Raw genomic sequence first — 17,639 nt, forward strand, 5'->3', positions numbered from 1 at the left:
AGATAAGAAAAAGAATCAAGGCCAGAGTGAAAGAGAAAAGAGGGGCCGGAGGGAGGGCTCAATAGGCAAAGGAGCTTGCTGCCAAGCCTGAGGATGTGAGTTCAATCCTCCAGTCTTACACAGTAGGAGGAGACTACGAACTCCTGCAAGCTGTTGTCTGACCTCTCAGTGTCCTGCTTTGGTGTGTGTTTGCATACATACAAATAAAAGGGAGCAACTTTTGGGGGGGGTGGAAATAAGGGAAGTGATGGTCATACAGTGGTGGTGCACAGTTTTAATCCCAGCACTGGAGAGCCAGAGGCAGGTGGATCTCTGGGTTCAAGGCCAGCTTTGTGTACATATTGAATTCCAGGACAGCCAGGAGTACCCAGAGAAGTCTCAGAAGAACAACAAACCAGCCGGGCAGTTGAGAAACCCTGTCTCGAAAAAAAAAAAAGAAAAAAGAAAAAAGAAAAAAAAAAAAAAAGAAGAAAAGAAAAGGAAAGCTCTTGTCTCTAGCTGCATATGTATCAAAAGATGGCCTAGTCAGCCATCACTAGAAAGAGAGGCCCATTGGACTCGCAAACTTTATATGCCCCAGTACAGGGGAATGCCAGGGCCAAAAAATGGGAATGGGTGGGTAGGGAAGTGGGGGGGAGGGTATGGGGGACTTTTGGGATAGCATTTTAAATGTAATTGAGGAAAATACGTAATAATAAAAAATATTTTAAAAAATAAAGTAAAATCATAAAAAAAAGGAAAGAAAAGAAAAGAAGGGGCTGGTGAGATGGCTTAGTGGGTAAGAGCACCCGACTGCTCTTCCAAAGGTCTGGAGTTCAAATCCCAGCAACCACATGGTGGCTCAAAACCATCCGTAATGAGAGCTGACTCCCTCTTCTGGAGTGTCTGAAGGCAGCTACAGTGTACTTACATATAATAAATAAATAAATCTTTAAAAAAAAAAAAAAGAAAAGAAAAGAAAAGCCGGGCGTGGTGGCAAACACCTTTAATCCCAGCAATCAGGAGACAGAGGCAGGTGGATTTCTGAGCTTGAGGCCAGCCTGGTCTACAAAGTGAGTTCCAGGACAGCTAGGGCTACACAGAGAAACCCTGTCTCAAAAAAAAAAAAAAAAAAAAAAAAAAAAAAAAAAAAAAAAAAAAAAAGAAAAGAAAAAGAAAAAGAAAAAGAAAAAGAAAAGAAAGAGAAAAACAACAAACCATTAATGGAGGTGGTAGGGTCTGGGAAGAGGGAGGAGAGAGATTGTGGGAGGACTCCCGAGCTTCTTGCTAGACAAGAGGAGGCAGAGGCAGGAGGACTGGGTGTTAGACACGTTATCCTGAATTATTTAGCAAATGGGGGGGCCACCCTGGGCTACATATTACTTTGCCTCAGTCCTGCCCCTAAAATAAGACCAGTCAGGTCATGGCCACCCAAGAAATGAATACTCCAGGAGAAACATTAGTGTGGTGGCCTCAGGAGCGTGGCTTGGAGGATGCCCCACTTGCTTAGGACACCATACATCTTATGCTTGTACAGAGCCAACCTGCACAGCCTTCTAGACTGGTCTTTCTCGTGGTGCTTGGGGACAGAGCCTCTGGCATGCATGACAAACTCTCCAGGTTACAACACCAGCTGTCTGCTGATTTGTGGTCCTGTAGTTTTGAGACAGAAAAACATTCCATAGCCCAAATGAGTCTGAAACCCATAGCACACTCCTCCTTCAGCCTTCTGAGGGCTCATGCAGGTGTGCCACTACCCCTGACTTCTGTGCACACCCTAAGGTACAGAGCAGAGTCAACTCTGTAGATACTTCTTACATCATTTGTCTAGGGACCACGACCTCAGAAGAAGGCCATATGTGTTCAGTAAAATAATTTTTCCATGTTTCCCATCTGTGGGTTCATGGAACACACAGGTGTGGGGCTGGAGACTGACAGCCAATGATTACGCCACAGGCCACTGCATCTGAACACCTACAGCAATTTTATTGGTGTACACAAAAGCTGAAAACAATGCAGCTATTCACCCATCCACCCACTGGGAATGGATGACACACTGTGGTATGTCTTTACAAGACCACTTGGCAATGAAAAAGAATGAAATATTGATATACAAAAAAAGCGCTGAGTGATAGCCAGACATCAGCCAGACTACCTTAAGACACTGTGTCAAAAATAAAATAAAAATGGAGGTGTAGGTGTGAGGTTCAGTGGTAGAGCAGGTGCCTAGTGTGTACAAAGCACAGGGGTAAAGGGCAGAGAGCATGGGAGGTGGGGTCTGCAGGGTCTCCTGGAAGCTGGAACGCATTAGCGGAGCCTAGGTGGCTGATCACAGAAGGAACATGTTCTCTGATAGTCTGCAAACCGTCAGTCCCTTTGAGGAGGCAACTCGTCCATCCGTGTCTTGTGAGGGCTCTGAGAATCTGTCCCTTGGCACTTCGCGGAAGCTTCACAATCCTTGGGGCTCTGTGTTCTGTGGACATCCCATTTCTCCCTCTGCCTTGGGTCTTCTGTGTGCTGGGCAAGCCCTCTGTCGCGAAGCCACGCGGCTCACCCAGATTACTTTTATATATTTGGGGGTGGGCAGGGTCTCAGCCTGTAGCTGTGGATGATCTTGACCTCCTGAATCTCTTGCCTCTACCTTCCCAGCGTTGGGGTGACCGCCCTCAGCTTCTCTGCTTGTTAAATGGGAAAACCTCACGGTCTGGAGAAGCTGAGTGTTCTCAGTTGCCTACTGCAATCTACAAGGTCACTGCGGTTCCAGATGTTTTCCTTGGTGGATAGAGAACCAACCCTCTTTTGGGGGGCACAGGTGGGACACAGGGACTTCAGGGCGGGCAGGGCCTCTATCAGCCAAGCTTCTGTACAGGTGATGGTCCAACCATTCAGAGAGGAGGCTGCTGGCCCGAGGCCTGTGATTGGCTTTCTCGGGCCTCGCCCTCAGAGGTTGGTCTCAGCATCGTGCCCCAGATACAGGGGGTGGGTCTCGGCTTCTGGCCTGAAGCCAGGGGGCTTCTTGGTCGCAGCAGGGATGTCTTCCGGTCCCTGGAAGAAAGTGTAGGACATCATACACCCGCCCCAGATGGGGTCCCAGAGGACTAACTAGGTCAGCTACATGCAGAGTGGCCCAGCACCCCTCCCTCCATCAGAGTCAGCTGCTGTCCAGGCTAGCCTTGTAGCTGAGGTCCATCCTCCTGCCTCTACCTCCCTGGTGTTGTGAAAGCGTTCCACCAAGGCCCAGCCCCAGTCCCGGTGTAACCTCAGACTTGCAGTGATCCTTCTGCCTCAGTACTGGGATCACTAAGGTTCATAACCTTATTTTATTTCTATGTTACAGGTATGGGGTGTGGGTGTTATGCCAGCGTGTGTGCATGCCTGGGGCCTCAGATCTGGGGGAACTGGAGTGACAGATGGTGGTGCTCCTCATGTGGTGCCTGAATGGACTGGGTCCTTTGCCAGCCCAGCTGGCGCCTCCAGCCCCTTCCTACTGTTACTTGAGATCTACACTGGCCTCAGGCCTGCTATGTAGCTCGGGTTGGCCTCGAACTCCTGGCCTGGCACTCCACATTTCTACCTTTGGTGTCATGTACTAGAAAAACTTCTCCTTCCTTTGTGTCAATCTGGTCACTTGACCTGAGGTGACAGTGTCTCCAACTTTCAGATCATCGACTGGCTCTACAGTCCCCGGCCTCAGCTCCAGCCTAGCTCTCCCCTCCAGCCCCCCCATTTCTTATGTAATTCTGAATTAAGTAATGTTATCTTAAGACTTCTTCATGAGTGTCTCTCTCTCTCTCTCTCAAGGGGAAACCAGTTTCCCCTGCCACAGGCAGGAAATATTTGTTTAAAAAAACAGATATGATAAAAATAGACAGCGCTCATGTGTCAGCCCCTGGGAAAGGGATGACTTTAACCACAGAGAGGAATCTGCCGGGCCCCTTTGGCCACACCCGCCAGGTCCCCATGACCTTGGCGCCCAGTGACCTGGGCTAAATCTGACCTTAACCAGGCTGTCCTCCAGGGTGGTGGTGTCCTCCTTTGGGGCCACAGATGCTGTCTGCCGAGCGAGGTCCCACCACAGTAATCCGGGGCCCAGGGAGCTGCGCTTGGTGGGGCCTGAGGGGCAGAGAGGACGGGGACTCAGCGTTGAGTGCTTGCCCAGCCCCATCGCCAGCCATGGTGGCCCACCCAGTTCATCTCAGTTGCTTCATCTGAATCGTGAGGAGTTGGTTTCAGTCTTAGGTTATTTTTCACTTTTGAGACAGGTGGGCTACAGCTCAGTCAGTCCTCCTGCCTCTGCCTTCCAAGTGTTGGCATCACAGATAGGCGCCATCAGCTCAGCTGGCTGGGAGCTGTGCCCAGCCTTTGGCCCTTCACTGTTTCAACCCTAATGTCTAGAAGTTCAGCAACAGCCTGGGGGCACCAAGTCGCTGAGTCATAGGAGTAAGCCAGGCTGGGCCTGAGGGTCGGGTGTCAAATGCTTCCATCTCAGAGGGTAGAGTGCTTGGCACGCAGGCAGCCCCGGCTTCCACCTTCAGAACCACATAAACCAGGTATGGTGGTGAATACACTCAGGAGTGGGTGGAAGAGGGGGATCCTAAATTCAAGGTCTGCCTCAGCTTCATAAGGAATTCGAGGCCTGCCGGGGCTAAGTGAGACCCTGTCTCAAAAGGAAATATATGACTAAAAGAGAATATAGCCTGTGCTGAGTGCGGTGATGCGCACATGTCATCCAAGTACTCATAAAGGTGAGGCTGGAGGATTGTCATGAGGGTCAGCCTGAGCTGCAGAGAGAGATCCCCCACCCCCATGTCAAATCCAAGCAAACAGGATGTTGTTAGAGCCCAAGGGCCTCCCCATGCTGATTTGCTTCAGGACCGCGGACAGCGTCCCGCATCCCCGGCCATAGCAGGGACTTTCCGGAGGAACCTGCCCCATTTAGTTCCCACATCTGCAAAATAGAACCGGCCTTGTGGGGCGTCTCAAGGATGAGGTAAAAATGTGCCAGCTCTCAGCCGCATGGGAATCTCTTTCATCTCTCCCTTTGGGGAGTTGAGGGTGGAGACAGGAGGACCAACCGCTGACCCCAGAGGAGGCTGCTGCACTTACCAGTTAGGTAGCTGATGAGAGCACCACAAAGCATAGTGGTCAAAGTACCCAGAGCCCCGTAGTAGAGATAGGAGACAGCATAAAAGGTGTCGGCAAAGGCTGGGCGGCCCGAGTCCATTCCAGAACTGCGGTGGGGGAGGACAGGTGTGAGATGCCTTCTTCCTGTTTGTCCACCAGCCCACTGTGTCAGCTGAGACCAACTTCAGTCATCCCTCAAATACAGAGATGTATGCAGTTGCCGGGTCTCCTCTCTTTCTGCTACAGCCTACCACCCACCATGGCTGCCCATTGATCTTGCAATTAAGTGAAACTGAATGCTTAGAAAACAACCTTCTGGTCAAAACCTTCAAAGACCTGTCCTCTGAAGAGGCACACACAGGAGAATGCCAGCCAGACCCAACCAAGCTTTGGAAGGTTTTAGATGGGCATGGAGTTTCATCTAGCATCTTCTCTTCTTTCTCTGCATTTTTCTAGAAGGAACCCAGGACCTCTCCAATGCTAGGCTAGTACTCAACCAGTGAGCAACACCCCAAGACCAGGCCTCGATTGAGACAAAGTCTCAAGCCTTCCCCAGGGCTAGGAAGAGAAGCCTGTGCACACTTGGCTGTGTGCACAAAGGTATATGGAACTCTGTTCACAACAGCACCAACCAGGGCATCACCCATATGGCCATCTACTGATGAGCAGTTACACACATGTGGTATATCCATTCAATGGAATATCACTCAGCCCTGAAAGGGAAGGAACTGATGGTGGACACTTCGGTCATAGATAATCAAGGATGAATTTCCAAAACAAGGTGAGATGCAAAAGTTCACATATTGTAAGATTTTGTTCTTAGGAAATGCCTAGTAGAGGTCAACCCACAGACTTAAAATAGGGATCTTCCCAGAAGTGAGAATTAAAAAAAATTAATTTATTAATGTGGACCAAATTGTCCTCAAACTTATCTTGTAGTCAAGGATAGCCTATGATCTAGCCTGTTGCCTCTAAAGTGCTGCGAAGCTCAGCCACTACACCCAGTTAAACCTAAGCTTTTATGGTTAGCTGTGTATTACATCCCAATAAAAAGTAGAATAATTAATAAAGACAGAAGACAGTTCTATGCCAGCCTAGTCTACAAGAGTGAGTTTCTGCACAGCTAGGACTACACAGAGAAACCCTGTCTGGAGAGACCTAAAAGGGAAGGGGAGGGGAGAACAGGGGAGGAGAGGGGAGGGGGGAGGGGGGAGGGGAGGAGAAGGAAAAGAAGAAAAAACCAGAGTAGCCAGATATGTTGGAGCACACCTGTCACCTCAGCATGCAGCAGGTAGAGGAAGGAGGATCAGGGGTTTGTTCAGGGTCATCTTTGGCTATGTAGAGAGTTCTAGGGCCAGCCTGGGTTACCTGAGACTCTCTCAAAGTACTAAAATACAAAAAATAAGAGGAAAAGCAAGCCAATTCTTCTGCCTTTGGTTCCTCTGCCCTTCTATTAAAACCAGATCACCTCCCTGTAGCCTTAGAACTTGAACGTGGCGTGGCCCGAGGGCCTTTGCACAAACCGATTTTGTCCCTCTAGGAATGCTCTTTCCTCTGCTCCCAGTCCATTCCTGTTAACACCCTCACATCACACCCTGGACCCTCCCCCCCCAGCCCCCCCCCCCCCCCGACTCCGGGCTGTTCACCTGGGGATCCCTCTGGAAGTGTTGGCAGCTCCGGGTGGGCTCGGGAGGACAGAGGCATTGGTGCATCCCGCAGCCGAGGTGGGCAGCACCCCCATGGTCTGCTCTCCAGGCGGGTACAGCGTGGCCCCCACGGCCACCCACAGGGATACAGCTAAGCCTGCTGTCAGCCCGGAGAGGACGCCCTGGGGGCGGGGCCACAGTGAGGGGCGGGGCACATTGATCTCATCTCTCACAGGACACGCCCAGCCCTCCCTACTCACTGGCGTGTTGCAGGCTGGGAGCAGCATCCCGAGGGTGAAAGCGCCAAGGAGAGGCCCACTGATGACACCCATCACGGTGAAAGAGCCCTGAAAGGCAGGTGGAAAAGGACTGGGCTTACTCACCACTTCTCAGCACAAAACCACTGCAGGTTTTGAAATTCCTCTGTGTCCCAGTTTTCTCAGTCCTATTTCTCCCCCAAGGCTAGTAGACAGAGTCAGTGGTGGGTTTCACGTGTGCCCTCGAACTCTCTATCTAGCTAGGAATGGCCTCGAACTCCTCACCTTCCCACCTCAGCCTCTAGGATGACAGGCGTTCAACACCACCCCATCCCTACTCCCAGCTAGTAGTGTCCAATAGCCCGAACATCTCCCTGAACCTGGGCTGAGACTCACGTAGGTACAAGACAGGTGGGGTTGGGGGTCTCACCTGGAGGACCCCACCTCCCAGCAGCGAGGACAGAGCAGCCACAGTGAGGCAGGTTGAGCCATAGATGAATGCTGTGGGGGAGGGGTAGCTCAGTCAGTGTAGGGTACCATCCTGGTCCTGAACCCTAGTCCCCCAAACTCACAGAGCCCTTTAGAGATGAAAACCAGCTTCCGGGGTGCCAGGCTAGGCATCCTGGGCTTGATGAGGTCTTCCACAGTTACAGCTGCCATAGCGTTGATACTGGTGGACGCGGTGCTGGGGATGGAGGGAGGAGAAATAAGTCTTAGGACACCCCGAGAGAGCTGGTGCAGTCCCCTTCCCAGGGCCATCCTCCCTAACTGATGGATGAGGCCAGACCTTGGCATCCTCCAGGGGATGCTGGCCAGTCAATTAGCACCAGAGCCCCTGGGGGCAGAGTCATGCTGAGGGGCAGCAGGGAGCCCACCTGAGGGTGCCACTGTAGGCACAGGCCAGGAAGAGCCCGGGGACTCCGGGCAGATCCTCAAAAATGTCCAACACGAGCAATGGCATGTACTGTGGAAGACAGAGGCCTCTGTGACAAGGGGGACACGGAGACAGGCCAGCCTCAGCCTCGGCTACATTGTGAGTTGCAGGTCAGCCTGAGCTACATGAAGCCCTATCTCAACAACCCCTTACCCTCCAAAAGGAAGAGTCCAGCTATCATTATCTTAAGTGTCCTGTCACACTGGCTGCCTGAGGTCTTCCCTCTCCTTGATGTTCCTAGGGCATTTCTGTGACTGACTCTCAGTTGAAAGGTCCTCTGGCTGCTCTCACTCCACTATGGCTCCCTACTGCCTGCCTCCCAGGCTCACCCCCCCCCCCCAGCTTTCCTTGGACCAGCCTCTGAGCTCTCTGCATCAAAAGCCTGCAGCCTGTGCCTTCTAGAAGGAATGCTTTTCTAGCCCCACCCCACGATGGGAAAGCTGAGCAGAGCTCACCTGATCGGGGGCTGCGATGCGGCCTGTGAGGAGGGGGTCGCAGTCCTTGTAGTAGACAAACATGACAATTCCACAGCAAGCTGCACTAGCCACAATCAGGAAGAGGCCAAGCTGGTTGACAAGCAGGGCACTGGGGGATGGAGTGGCCTTAGGAGTGTGTGGGGAGGGCCAGGCTGTCCCAGCAGCCTCTGTGTGGGTCCCTCACTGCACACTCGCTGCATACTCACAGCTTGGCCTTTCTCTCCGTGTGACAGGCCACATAACGCTGCACCTGGGCTTGGTTCACACCATACATGGAGAGCCACACCAGGGAGCCACCTACTACAAATGTCCAGAAGGTGTAGCGGCTCCGAGGGTCAGGGTCAAAGCTGAGTAGGGAATGAGGCAGGTTAACAACCATGTGAGGAAAACAAAACAAAACAAAACAAAACAAAACAAAACAAAACAAAAAAACAAGAAAAAAGACCAAGCCGGGCAGTGGTGGAGCATGCCTTTAGCCTTTAACCCCGGCACTTGGGAGGAAGGAGGATTTCTGAGTTTGAGGCCAGCCTGGTTTACAGAGTGAGTTCCAGGACAGCCTGGGCTGTACAGAGAAACCCTGTCTCGAAAAACCAAAAACCAAAACCAAAACCAAAACAACAAACAACAACAAAACAAACAAACAAACTCAACAACAAAAACAACCATGTGAGGATGTCACCCTCCCCAGATCACCTATGCCTTTTCTAGATCCTAAGGGGACATTTGCAGTGAGTTTTGAAGTATGAGTAGGAGTTTTCTATGTTGAGTTTTGTTCCCCTCTGAGACACAGTGCTGGGAAGGCTGAGGGACAGAAGTGGGGCTAGCCTGGGCTGCACAGTGAGGCACCATCTCTCACTCCATCAGGTTGATCCGGGAATGGTTTTGAGCGAGACTGAGCACGTTCCAGGGGCCCCCCATGAGCATGACACCTCGAGCCAGGATCACCCAGAAGCCGACGAGCATTACCACAACCTGGAACACATCTGTCCAGACCACGGCCTTCATACCACCCTGTGTGGGAGAGGGGATACAGGTCACAAACCCGCCCAGGGCTGCTGGGGCAGGGCTGCGTGGGGAGAAGGCTGAAGAGCACCCCCAGCTCACCCTGCCTGGCTTCCTGTGGCACATCTGTGAAATATTGTGTGTTTCTATGGTCAGTCAGAGGATTAGATAAGGTAAGGGGGAACAGACGCAATGGCCCCAGGCATCCCAGCAAACAATCCAACACCCAGTATTATCATTATCCCTTTTTGTTTATTTCTGGTCCATGTAGCTCAGACTGGCCTAGAACTTACAAGCTTCCAGCCTCCCCAATGCTGCTGTGAAAGGAGCCAAGCAGCTACTTCTGATTCACAAATGTATTTCTCCCTGCCATTCATAGAAATCTGAGCCTCCATCGCCGTACATAAACAGCAACCAGAACATGCCAGTCCCTTAGGTGGCACAGCCAATCAGGGGACCAGGAGAAGACTAGGCCAGAGTCTCAGGCAGATCCAGCTGAAACCAGTTCACTGCTGGGCAGGAGCCAGGAAAGGCAGGGGGCCAGTTTTGGCACCAGAGTGACCATGGGAAGGTAAAGCTCTGTCAGGGCTGCTGGATCCAGCCGCACCTGAAGCTCACATGTCTATCAGTCTTTATGTAGGAGAGGACACGGGCACAGTTAGGCAGGCTGCGGCTACCTCAGGTGCCAGGAAGCTGGAGTGGTGCTGCCTGCCTGAGGTTTTCCGCGTGTCAGCCACCACAACCCACTTACCACGGTCGTGTACAAGGTGCAGATGATTCCTGTGGACAGGAGCGATGCCCAGATGTCCAACCCGGTCACTGCAAAACACACCCCCTGTCAGGTCTCCCTCATCCTGCCTGCTCATGTAGGGTCCAGCCTGGGCTCCTGGCCCCTCCCGCTCCCGACAGCCAGACCTTGGTTCAGGATGAGCGCAGGTGCGTAGATCACGATGCCAGTATACAGCATCTGTGGGTGGGGAGGTCGGTGATGGCAAGGGGCGGGCAAACGGGTTGGAGGCAGAAAGAAGAGAGCGCGGATCAGGCAGAAAGGGCGGAGCCAGGTTGCAAGAAGGTGTTTTTAGGTAGGATGGGGTGGAGCTAGGTGAGAGGGTGCCCATAGGCAGAATGAGGGCAGAGCTATAGGCGTGGTCCTTGTATGTCCCAGAGAAGCTTAGCTCAAGCTGGAAGGGGGCGGGGCCAGGTAGGATGAGGGGTGTGGCGTGAGGTCAGGTTGGAGCGGGCTATGATAATTGCTCGTGTGGGCGTGGCAGGGCGGGCAGCTCGCTCACCGTGGCCACCAAGTACTGCAGCGTCCCGCAGAGCCGGACCGCTCGGCTGAAGCGCAGTTCTAGGTACTGCAGAGGGAGCCAAGGGCTGGAGGTTACCGGGCAAGTGACCCCTCAGCCATCCTCACTGTTTCTACTCTGTTCCGGAGTGCCCAACTGAGCTTACAGAGTCTCTGTGTAGGTTAAGCCGGCTTGGAACTCGCAGCAATCCTCCTGCCAAAGCTTCTCTAGTACTGAGATATCACACATGGGACTTCATATTGTCGCTACACTTGTTGGACCGTTGTTTCAGGGTGCCTAGTTGCGCCCTCAGATTTGAAACTGGGGTATCCCTAGGGAGTCCAAACTGGCCTGGTACTCATGGCAATCCTCCTGCCTCAATCTCCCTAGTGCTGAAACTGCAAGTGGATGCTATTCCGTTTTCACTACAGTTGTTGAGCGTTTGGGAAATCCTACACCTCACTGCAGGCGTTTGAACTCTGTCGGGCGCCGGTGGGTGGCTGGTACGGGCACTCGCAGGGACAGGTGTCAGCGGGAGGCCACTGCCCCGAGGCTGCTGCGAGCTGTGGGGCCCGGACTGGCTCTTCCTCCTTCCTGGCCCTGCCCGGTGCCCGCGGCATCTTCCCGGAACCTTCCCATGGGACCAAGTCCCCTACCTGGTAGGTGCTGGTAAGGCCCAGGCGGTAGAAGATCGGCAAGAAGAGCAAGGCTGTGAGCAGCGAATTGAGCAACTGGCCCACGCACATCCACAGAAACTTGAGACCGTAGCGCGCTGCCTCCGCGGGGACCCCGAGCACCTGCACAGCCGACATGAAGCTAGCGGCCAGCGACAGCCCCACAGGCACTGCCGCCAGCTGCCGGCCCCCGGTGAAGAAGTCGTCGGCGCTGCGCTGGCCGCCGCGGGCCAGGCCGACCCACAGACCGATGCCCGTGGACACCAGCAGCATGGTCGCGAACACGCCGTAGTCCCAGGGGCCGAAGGTGGCCCGGGCCCCTGCCTCCGCGCCCTCCATGGAGACAGGTAACTCGGAACGGAGAGGATGCGGAGGACGTCGGGGACTCTCAGAGCGAGCGTCGTCGCAGCGCGAGTTCCTGCTGGGCCGTCGACCCACAAGCTTTTCGCGCGGCGGATTTATTGGGCTCCGGGGTCAGCGCGGCCCCGCCCCCAGCCTGGGAGGCGGGCGCGACCCGCACCCTTTCCGTCCTGGGGCGAGCGGGCCTTCAGGGGTGCGGGCAACGGGGTTGGGGGGACACTAGCGTCTCCTGACACTTTCTCCCACATCTAGGGCTTGTTCCGTGTAGAGTTGTGAACAGACAGGAAGGGCCTTGGACGGCTCAGACCTCCGCTCCCCTCTGTTCACACAGCCTGCGGGAGTTAGGAACCAGAGCTACGAGGAACCCAGGACTGGGGTTCACTTTCGGGGACTTCCGGGCCCCATAAGGAAAAACGAGACTCGAGCCTTCCCCCCAGAGAGCATCTGCCTTTCTCCGCAGCGTGGGAGAAGGAACTGTCCACCCTTGCTAACCCGGTGGGAGGCACTCAGGTTCTCTTTGGAGAATTTCTTCCTTCTGTTTAGGACTCAGTTTCCCTACCTGCACAGGGCAGTCTGGACCTATGGTTGTATGTGTGTGTATGTGTGTGTGTGTGTGTGTGTGTGTGTATGCGTGTACGCACGCGTTTGAGGCTGAGTCTCATGTAGCTCAGGCTGGTATGGAGTCCTGACCAAGGCCCACCCTACCGGCAGGAACACAAGTGTGCACTACACCTGACCTGGCTGTCCTCCCCTTTCCTGTTCTCTTCCTTTCTTTCCCACAGGCTGACCACAAAGGTGTGTCAATCCTGCCATGGCTTCCCTAGTGCTGGGATGACAAGTGAGGGTTCATTGGATACCCATTTCTCCCTTCTTGTCGCAGGTACTTTGGCATACCTGGGTCCAGAACAGAAGTTTGCTGATAGTGGCTTTCAAGGGACCCAGGGCTTGGGATGATGCAGAACTGTCACCGGGACCCTTTTCTGGAGAACTGGCCGTTTCTGGGGTGTTCAGGGTTGATTCCCTATTGAGCCACGTCTGTACTTCCCGGGTGGTCTGATAAGTAAAACTAAGGCACACGCCCCCTGGTGGCCTCATATGCTGTATACTGGCTGGACTGCCTGCCTGGAGGTGCTGGTTAGGAGGGAGGCCTGGCTAGGGCAGTCTCCTAAACCTAGGTGGCAGGCGGGCTTGAGGGCATTACTGATGAGGTTGAAAGGGCTTTTCTCTTCTTATTAGACTTTATTTTATATTTACATGTGGGTACACTGTAGCTGGCTTCAGACACACCAGAAGGCGGCACTGGATTCCATTACAGATGGTTGTGAGCCACATTGTGGTTGCTGGGAACTGAACTCAGGACCTCTGGAAGAGCAGTCAGTGCTCTTAACTGAGCCAATCTCTCCAGCCCGGGGTTTCAGGTTTTTGCAAGGCTTCAGAATGGGTAGAACTAAGATGAGATGACACATGTATTCTGAATGGGAAGAAGCACTAACGCAGGAGGGAGGGAAGAGTCTTCCCGAGGCAGCGGGACTGCCATGTTGGGACAACACTTGCAGTCATGACCTGTGCCTAGCATCAGGGAGAGCTGGGGCTGGTCGTGTGCCTACCCAATGTTTCTTTTGGTGTAGCCCTGACTGTCCTGGAACTCACCTTTTAGACCAGGATGGCCTCGAACTCAGATCTGTCTTTGCCTCCCTGAGGGCTGGGCTTAGTCTCACACCAGGTATCTTCACAAACTCCCCAAAACAAAACTTAATTATGCACGTGGGTGAAGGGGAGCTGTATATGAATTCTGGCGCCTGCAGAGGCATCTGATATCCTGGAGCAAGAGTTACAGATGTGGGCCTAATACAGGTGCTAGGGACAAAACCAGGTTAAGAGAAGGAACTTTTCATGGATTCTTCAAGGTTCCAAAGCAGCAGCCACTGGTTCTACTCTGCACAGGGAAGCAATGCAGTCTGAGGGGTCACCCATTCCTTTGATGTGGGACCAATGGACTTAATGGGAAAAAGAATCATCTATAGACCAGATGCCCTCTTATGGCTTTCACATGTTATCTTCTAAGTGCCATTCACACATTGCTATCCCTGAAAGTACTCTGGGCCATGTGTAGACATGGAAATGTCTACAAGGGGCCAGAGGCAAGTCCCTCAGAGGTAGCAATTGTAGGCAACTGCAGTAGGTTCCTCCCTGTGACAGAACAGTCCCAGGAAGCTTCAGGCCTGTGCCCTTTCAAGATTGGGCACCATGATGATGCCGTGCTGGCTGCACCCAACAAAAGGAACCCCCATGTTTCCTCCATCATTCACCAAAGCGTAACCCTGTCCCCATCTAAAGCTTGCAAGCTCACTGTGGGGCTTGGCTGGCCTCATTTCCACCTAGCTGAAGCTTAGAGCCAGCAGGATAAAAAGCTCAACCAGGTCCCCAGGCTTGGATTATAGTCATGTCTGGAATTCTTAGGCCTGAGACAGCAGCACCCTGGAGTCCAGAAACAGACTGCTACCCCTCAGTGTCACAGGCAGGGCTCAGGCTATGTCCTAGACAAATCGTAGTGGGGCTGAAGCTAATCTAAGGGGATACACACCTATGGAAAGATGCCACTGAGCAAGGCTGACAGGCAGGTGAGCAGGGCTAGCATGTTGTTAGGGACGGGACCAACTGGGACCTCTCCAGGGACATAGAAGCAAACAAGCAAGGACAGTCTCAAGTTTTTATTCAGTGGGTCTCTGTGTCTAGAAGAAGGTGTTGGGCCTCTTGGTGGTGAAGCGTGGCTTGTGCTGGCGCCGCAACACACGGTGGGGCAGTGGGAATTTGATCTTGGAGTCCTGTGGGGAGGGAAGCAATCAGTGTCCAGAGACTGTCCGTGTGCAACCACCCCCTGCAGCCCTGCGTCAGCCCCACACTCGGGGTCACTCACGTGGAACTGCTTGACAGCTGGCCGGCGGCACTTGCCAGCTGCAATCTCTTCCACCTTCATGATCTGGATGGAGTGGGCACGGGCACGGTGTCGGGCACCCATGTCTCGGTCTGTGGAAAGAAAAGAAAATCAGCCCCAGCCACCCAGAATGCCCCCACATTCTGTAGAGCCTACTGATTCACTCTGGGGGGCACTGCACAGCCCCCCAAAGGCGACGAAGCCCCTTTGCTGTGTGCACCACTATTTAAACAGCCGCTACAGGCAGCGACAGTTCTTGGGTTGGGTGCCAGAAATTGGCAGAGGGTTGGAGACTCACAGCACTGTGTGACTGCACCAGCAGTGGTCAGGTCCCTGTACTCCCGATACATGTTGTGTGTGCCACTGCGGGAGTCATAGCGCAGCCAGATGCCAAAGTTCTTCACACGCAGGGGTGACTTCTCAAACACCTGTGGGGAGTAGGGAGGACATGAGGAGTGCTGCCCTGGCTCTGATGGTACCCAGCGACCGGCATCCTGTGGGGCCCCAGACCTCACCTGTCCGCAGTACACAATTTCCCCGGATGACTTCTTCATCTTCTTCAGCTGTGACACAAAGTACCAGAAGCGGGACTTGGCCACCACATGGTTGGGTGCAAAGATTCGCATACGGTACAGTGGTGGTGTGTGGCATTTTGGGGTTGGCAAGCAGCGCCCCACCACCTTGTACTCCCGAAGCTGAAAGACATGTCAGGAGAGAAAGTTGTCTATGTGGGGGAGGGGTGTGGAGGCAGAGCCGGCCTGAGATTCAGTCCTCCCACAGGCAGGGGTGTCCAAAGTGGGCTCATACACTCGAGCCCAGTGTGAGGCAAGTCAGAAGGCTTGTGCTCCGCTACGAAGCTGCCTCAGGGTCTACATGTGGCAGGCTGCTCTGCTCTCCCTGAAACTCCAGGCCAAGATGGCAAAGGTGGCTCACGTCTTTAATCCCAGAGCAGGAAAAAGGCCATTTGTTCTACAGAGAAACTGTCTCTGGATTGGGACTAATTGACGATTCCAGACTAGCTTTTCACCAAGAGTCCGAAGGATTGTGTCCAACACACCGGGGCCAGTATGAGATCCGGCACCCTAGGCTACCGTCAGCCAGCCTTTAGAACTAGCTAAGGATGATTCTAGCGACGCTCTGCTTCGATTTCAAGTGCCGAGATAAGTGGCAGCAGGCTCGGTGTAGCCAGCGCTGGGGACAGGCCGCAAGCTTACCAAATGCTCTCTAAACCTAAGGCGGGCCGCGTGTCCACTCCAGTCTAAATAGACCAGGTTAGCTTTAAACCTCATAAGAGACTAAAACAAGCCAGCCGGGCGTGGTGTCACACGCCTTTAATCCCAGCACTCAGGAGGCAGAGGCAGGCGGATTTCTGAGTTCGAGGCCAGCTTGGTCTACAGAGTGAGTTCCAGGACAGCCAGGGCTACAGAGAAAACCCTGTCTCGAAGGAAAAAAAGACTAAAAGAACCACGGGGCTAGATTTGGCAACGAAAAGGAGTGTAACGCTGATATACACGAAAAGGCGGAGGGCCTTCCGGTGCACCCCGATCTAACCCGCTCCGTCCTCGGCCGCCCAGCACGCGGCGGCCGCCATGTTGGCCGCAAGGAGGCTGTGGGCGAGGAGAGCTGCCCGTAACCGCTGAGGGACCCTCGCGACGAACGCACCACCACCCCGGAGGACACAGCCAACCCGAGCGGCCCTGCCGCCAACGCCGCACCTTTTGCCCCGCCGCGGCCTCCTTACCGTGCCCGAGGCCTTCATGGCACTGCGCACTCGTTCACCGCCAGTCACAAAAGGAAGTGTTGTCTTTCGCGCAGGCTCTCACCATGGTCTCTGACGGAAGTCCCGCCCTCCTGATGCGGTGCTTCCATTGGGTACAGCTAGTAGCGGTCTAAGTTCTTGGCTTTTTTATTGGGTACCGATCAGCTACGTATAAGTCCCGCCTCTCTTCACGGAGACTACAGTTCCCAGAGAGCAGCGCGACGGGCCTTTGCAAGTTTCTCCCGGGACGCCCCATCGTCGTGCGCGAGGGATCCTGGGAGTCTACGCGTAATCGTGGTTCCTAGTTAGATTCCGGATTTTTAGTTCTCTCTGTCTCTCTCTTTTTTCATCTTTTTCTTCCCACTTTCTACATCATCCTTCTGTGTATCTACCCATCTATGACCCATCATCCATCTTTTTTATTTGCTTGCACCACCTTCGTGTCTGGTGCCTCGGAGGCCCGCAGAGGGCGTCAGTTCCTCAGTGCTGGAGTTAAAAGTTGTGAGGTGAATGCTGGGAATCGATCCCTGTATGTGCTCTTAGCTACTGCTGTTCTCTCTCCAGCCCCATCTATCTTTTTCTCTGTCATTAGTTTGGTTTGTTTGTTTGTTTTTTACTGTTTATTGAGATAATGTAGCCCAAACTAGCCTGTAACTCACTGTAATTCTCCTGCCTCTTCCTAGTTCTTGGGATGCTGGAGTGTGCCACCTGCCAGCCCACGTAACTATTTTCTTTATAGAATTGTATCAGAGCTGTGTCACTCTGTCTTAACTTTGTCATTTTCCTGGCCAGGTCCTGTACCTGAAGGCGACAATATCCGCCGTGTGTTTCCGCTAATGGCCACTAGGTGGCGAGCGCGTTTTTTGGCTCAGCCGCAACGCAATGCAATGCTGGGATGTGTGCTTCTAGGTCCCCCATTTCCATTGTGCTCAGGCGCATTCAAGTGTGATCCCTCAGTTTCCCCAGCCGCATTAACACTCCCCGTCCCATAAGATAGTTGTAAGATTTAGAAATTGGGCGTGGTGTTGCATGCCTGAGGTCTTACAAATGGGAGAGTGAGCCAGGAGGCTCAGGAAAGATGGCCTTGGCTACACAGAAAGATCTCATCTTACAGCCTTCCCACCCCAAAATAAACAGCTTAATAACATGTCGGTGTGCAATGGGCAGGCTAGGACACAGTCCACCTCTGCTGGAACACATTGCTCCA

At 53.5% G+C, this 17,639-nt stretch overlaps 2 protein-coding genes and 2 non-coding genes across 6 annotated transcripts; all 4 read right to left on the minus strand.

Annotated features, from left to right (window-relative positions):
- Positions 1 to 1,940: 1,940 nt before the first annotated feature.
- Positions 1,941 to 11,841, minus strand: Slc5a5 (solute carrier family 5 (sodium iodide symporter), member 5). Of its 3 annotated transcripts, NM_053248.2 has the most exons (15): positions 11,361 to 11,813; positions 10,708 to 10,773; positions 10,334 to 10,385; positions 10,170 to 10,237; positions 9,273 to 9,427; positions 8,623 to 8,763; positions 8,396 to 8,525; positions 7,882 to 7,970; positions 7,579 to 7,691; positions 7,437 to 7,507; positions 7,010 to 7,096; positions 6,750 to 6,931; positions 5,086 to 5,210; positions 3,977 to 4,092; positions 1,945 to 3,024 (listed from the first exon to the last, which is right to left on the minus strand). In NM_053248.2, the coding sequence occupies exons 1-15, from the start codon at positions 11,715 to 11,717 to the stop codon at positions 2,920 to 2,922; spliced, it is 1,857 nt and encodes a 618-aa protein (NP_444478.2). In that variant the 5' UTR covers positions 11,718 to 11,813; the 3' UTR covers positions 1,945 to 2,919. The 3 variants fall into 3 exon arrangements, 2 of the variants coding, with proteins under 2 accessions (XP_006509600.1, NP_444478.2); XM_006509537.4 differs by lacking the exon at positions 10,708 to 10,773 and having other exon boundaries at positions 1,941 to 3,024; positions 11,361 to 11,840; XR_870460.3 differs by lacking the exons at positions 1,945 to 3,024; positions 3,977 to 4,092; positions 5,086 to 5,210; ... (1 more) ...; positions 7,010 to 7,096; positions 7,437 to 7,507 and having other exon boundaries at positions 7,604 to 7,691; positions 7,882 to 7,989; positions 11,361 to 11,841.
- A 1,936-nt stretch (positions 11,842 to 13,777) lies between these two features.
- Positions 13,778 to 16,499, minus strand: Rpl18a (ribosomal protein L18A). The gene is made up of 5 exons (NM_029751.4): positions 16,415 to 16,499; positions 15,189 to 15,368; positions 14,972 to 15,101; positions 14,656 to 14,765; positions 13,778 to 14,563 (listed from the first exon to the last, which is right to left on the minus strand). Exons 1-5 carry the CDS (start codon positions 16,430 to 16,432, stop codon positions 14,471 to 14,473), a joined length of 531 nt encoding a protein of 176 aa, NP_084027.1. The 5' UTR covers positions 16,433 to 16,499; the 3' UTR covers positions 13,778 to 14,470.
- On the minus strand, positions 14,564 to 14,626 carry Mir7067 (microRNA 7067). Its single transcript, NR_106034.1, has one exon. It is a non-coding gene; the product is annotated as a microRNA 7067 (primary transcript).
- Snora68 (small nucleolar RNA, H/ACA box 68) lies at positions 14,815 to 14,912 on the minus strand. The gene has a single exon (NR_002901.1). It is a non-coding gene; the product is annotated as a small nucleolar RNA, H/ACA box 68 (small nucleolar RNA).
- Positions 16,500 to 17,639: the final 1,140 nt, after the last annotated feature.

This window comes from Mus musculus, chromosome 8 (assembly GCF_000001635.26).
Source record: "Mus musculus strain C57BL/6J chromosome 8, GRCm38.p6 C57BL/6J".
Lineage (NCBI taxonomy): Eukaryota > Metazoa > Chordata > Mammalia > Rodentia > Muridae > Mus > Mus musculus.

Bases quoted from the DNA above. Each gene is read 5' to 3' on its own strand.
- Slc5a5 (NM_053248.2), bottom strand. From the start codon at position 11,717: ATGGAGGGCGCGGAGGCAGGGGCCCGGGCCACCTTCGGCCCCTGGGAC. The intron at 10,774-11,360 runs GTAGGGGACTTG...CTCCCTCTGCAG, and splicing joins GCCTTACCAGCACCTACCAG to TACCTAGAACTGCGCTTCAG. The intron at 4,093-5,085 runs GTAAGTGCAGCA...TCTGCCCCTCAG, and splicing joins TCTCATCAGCTACCTAACTG to GCCCCACCAAGCGCAGCTCC.
- Rpl18a (NM_029751.4), bottom strand. The intron at 14,766-14,971 runs GTGAGTCTCCAA...TTCTTTCCACAG, and splicing joins TGGTGCAGTCACACAGTGCT to ACCGAGACATGGGTGCCCGA. The intron at 14,564-14,655 runs GTGAGTGACCCC...CCCTCCCCACAG, and splicing joins CAGCTGTCAAGCAGTTCCAC to GACTCCAAGATCAAATTCCC.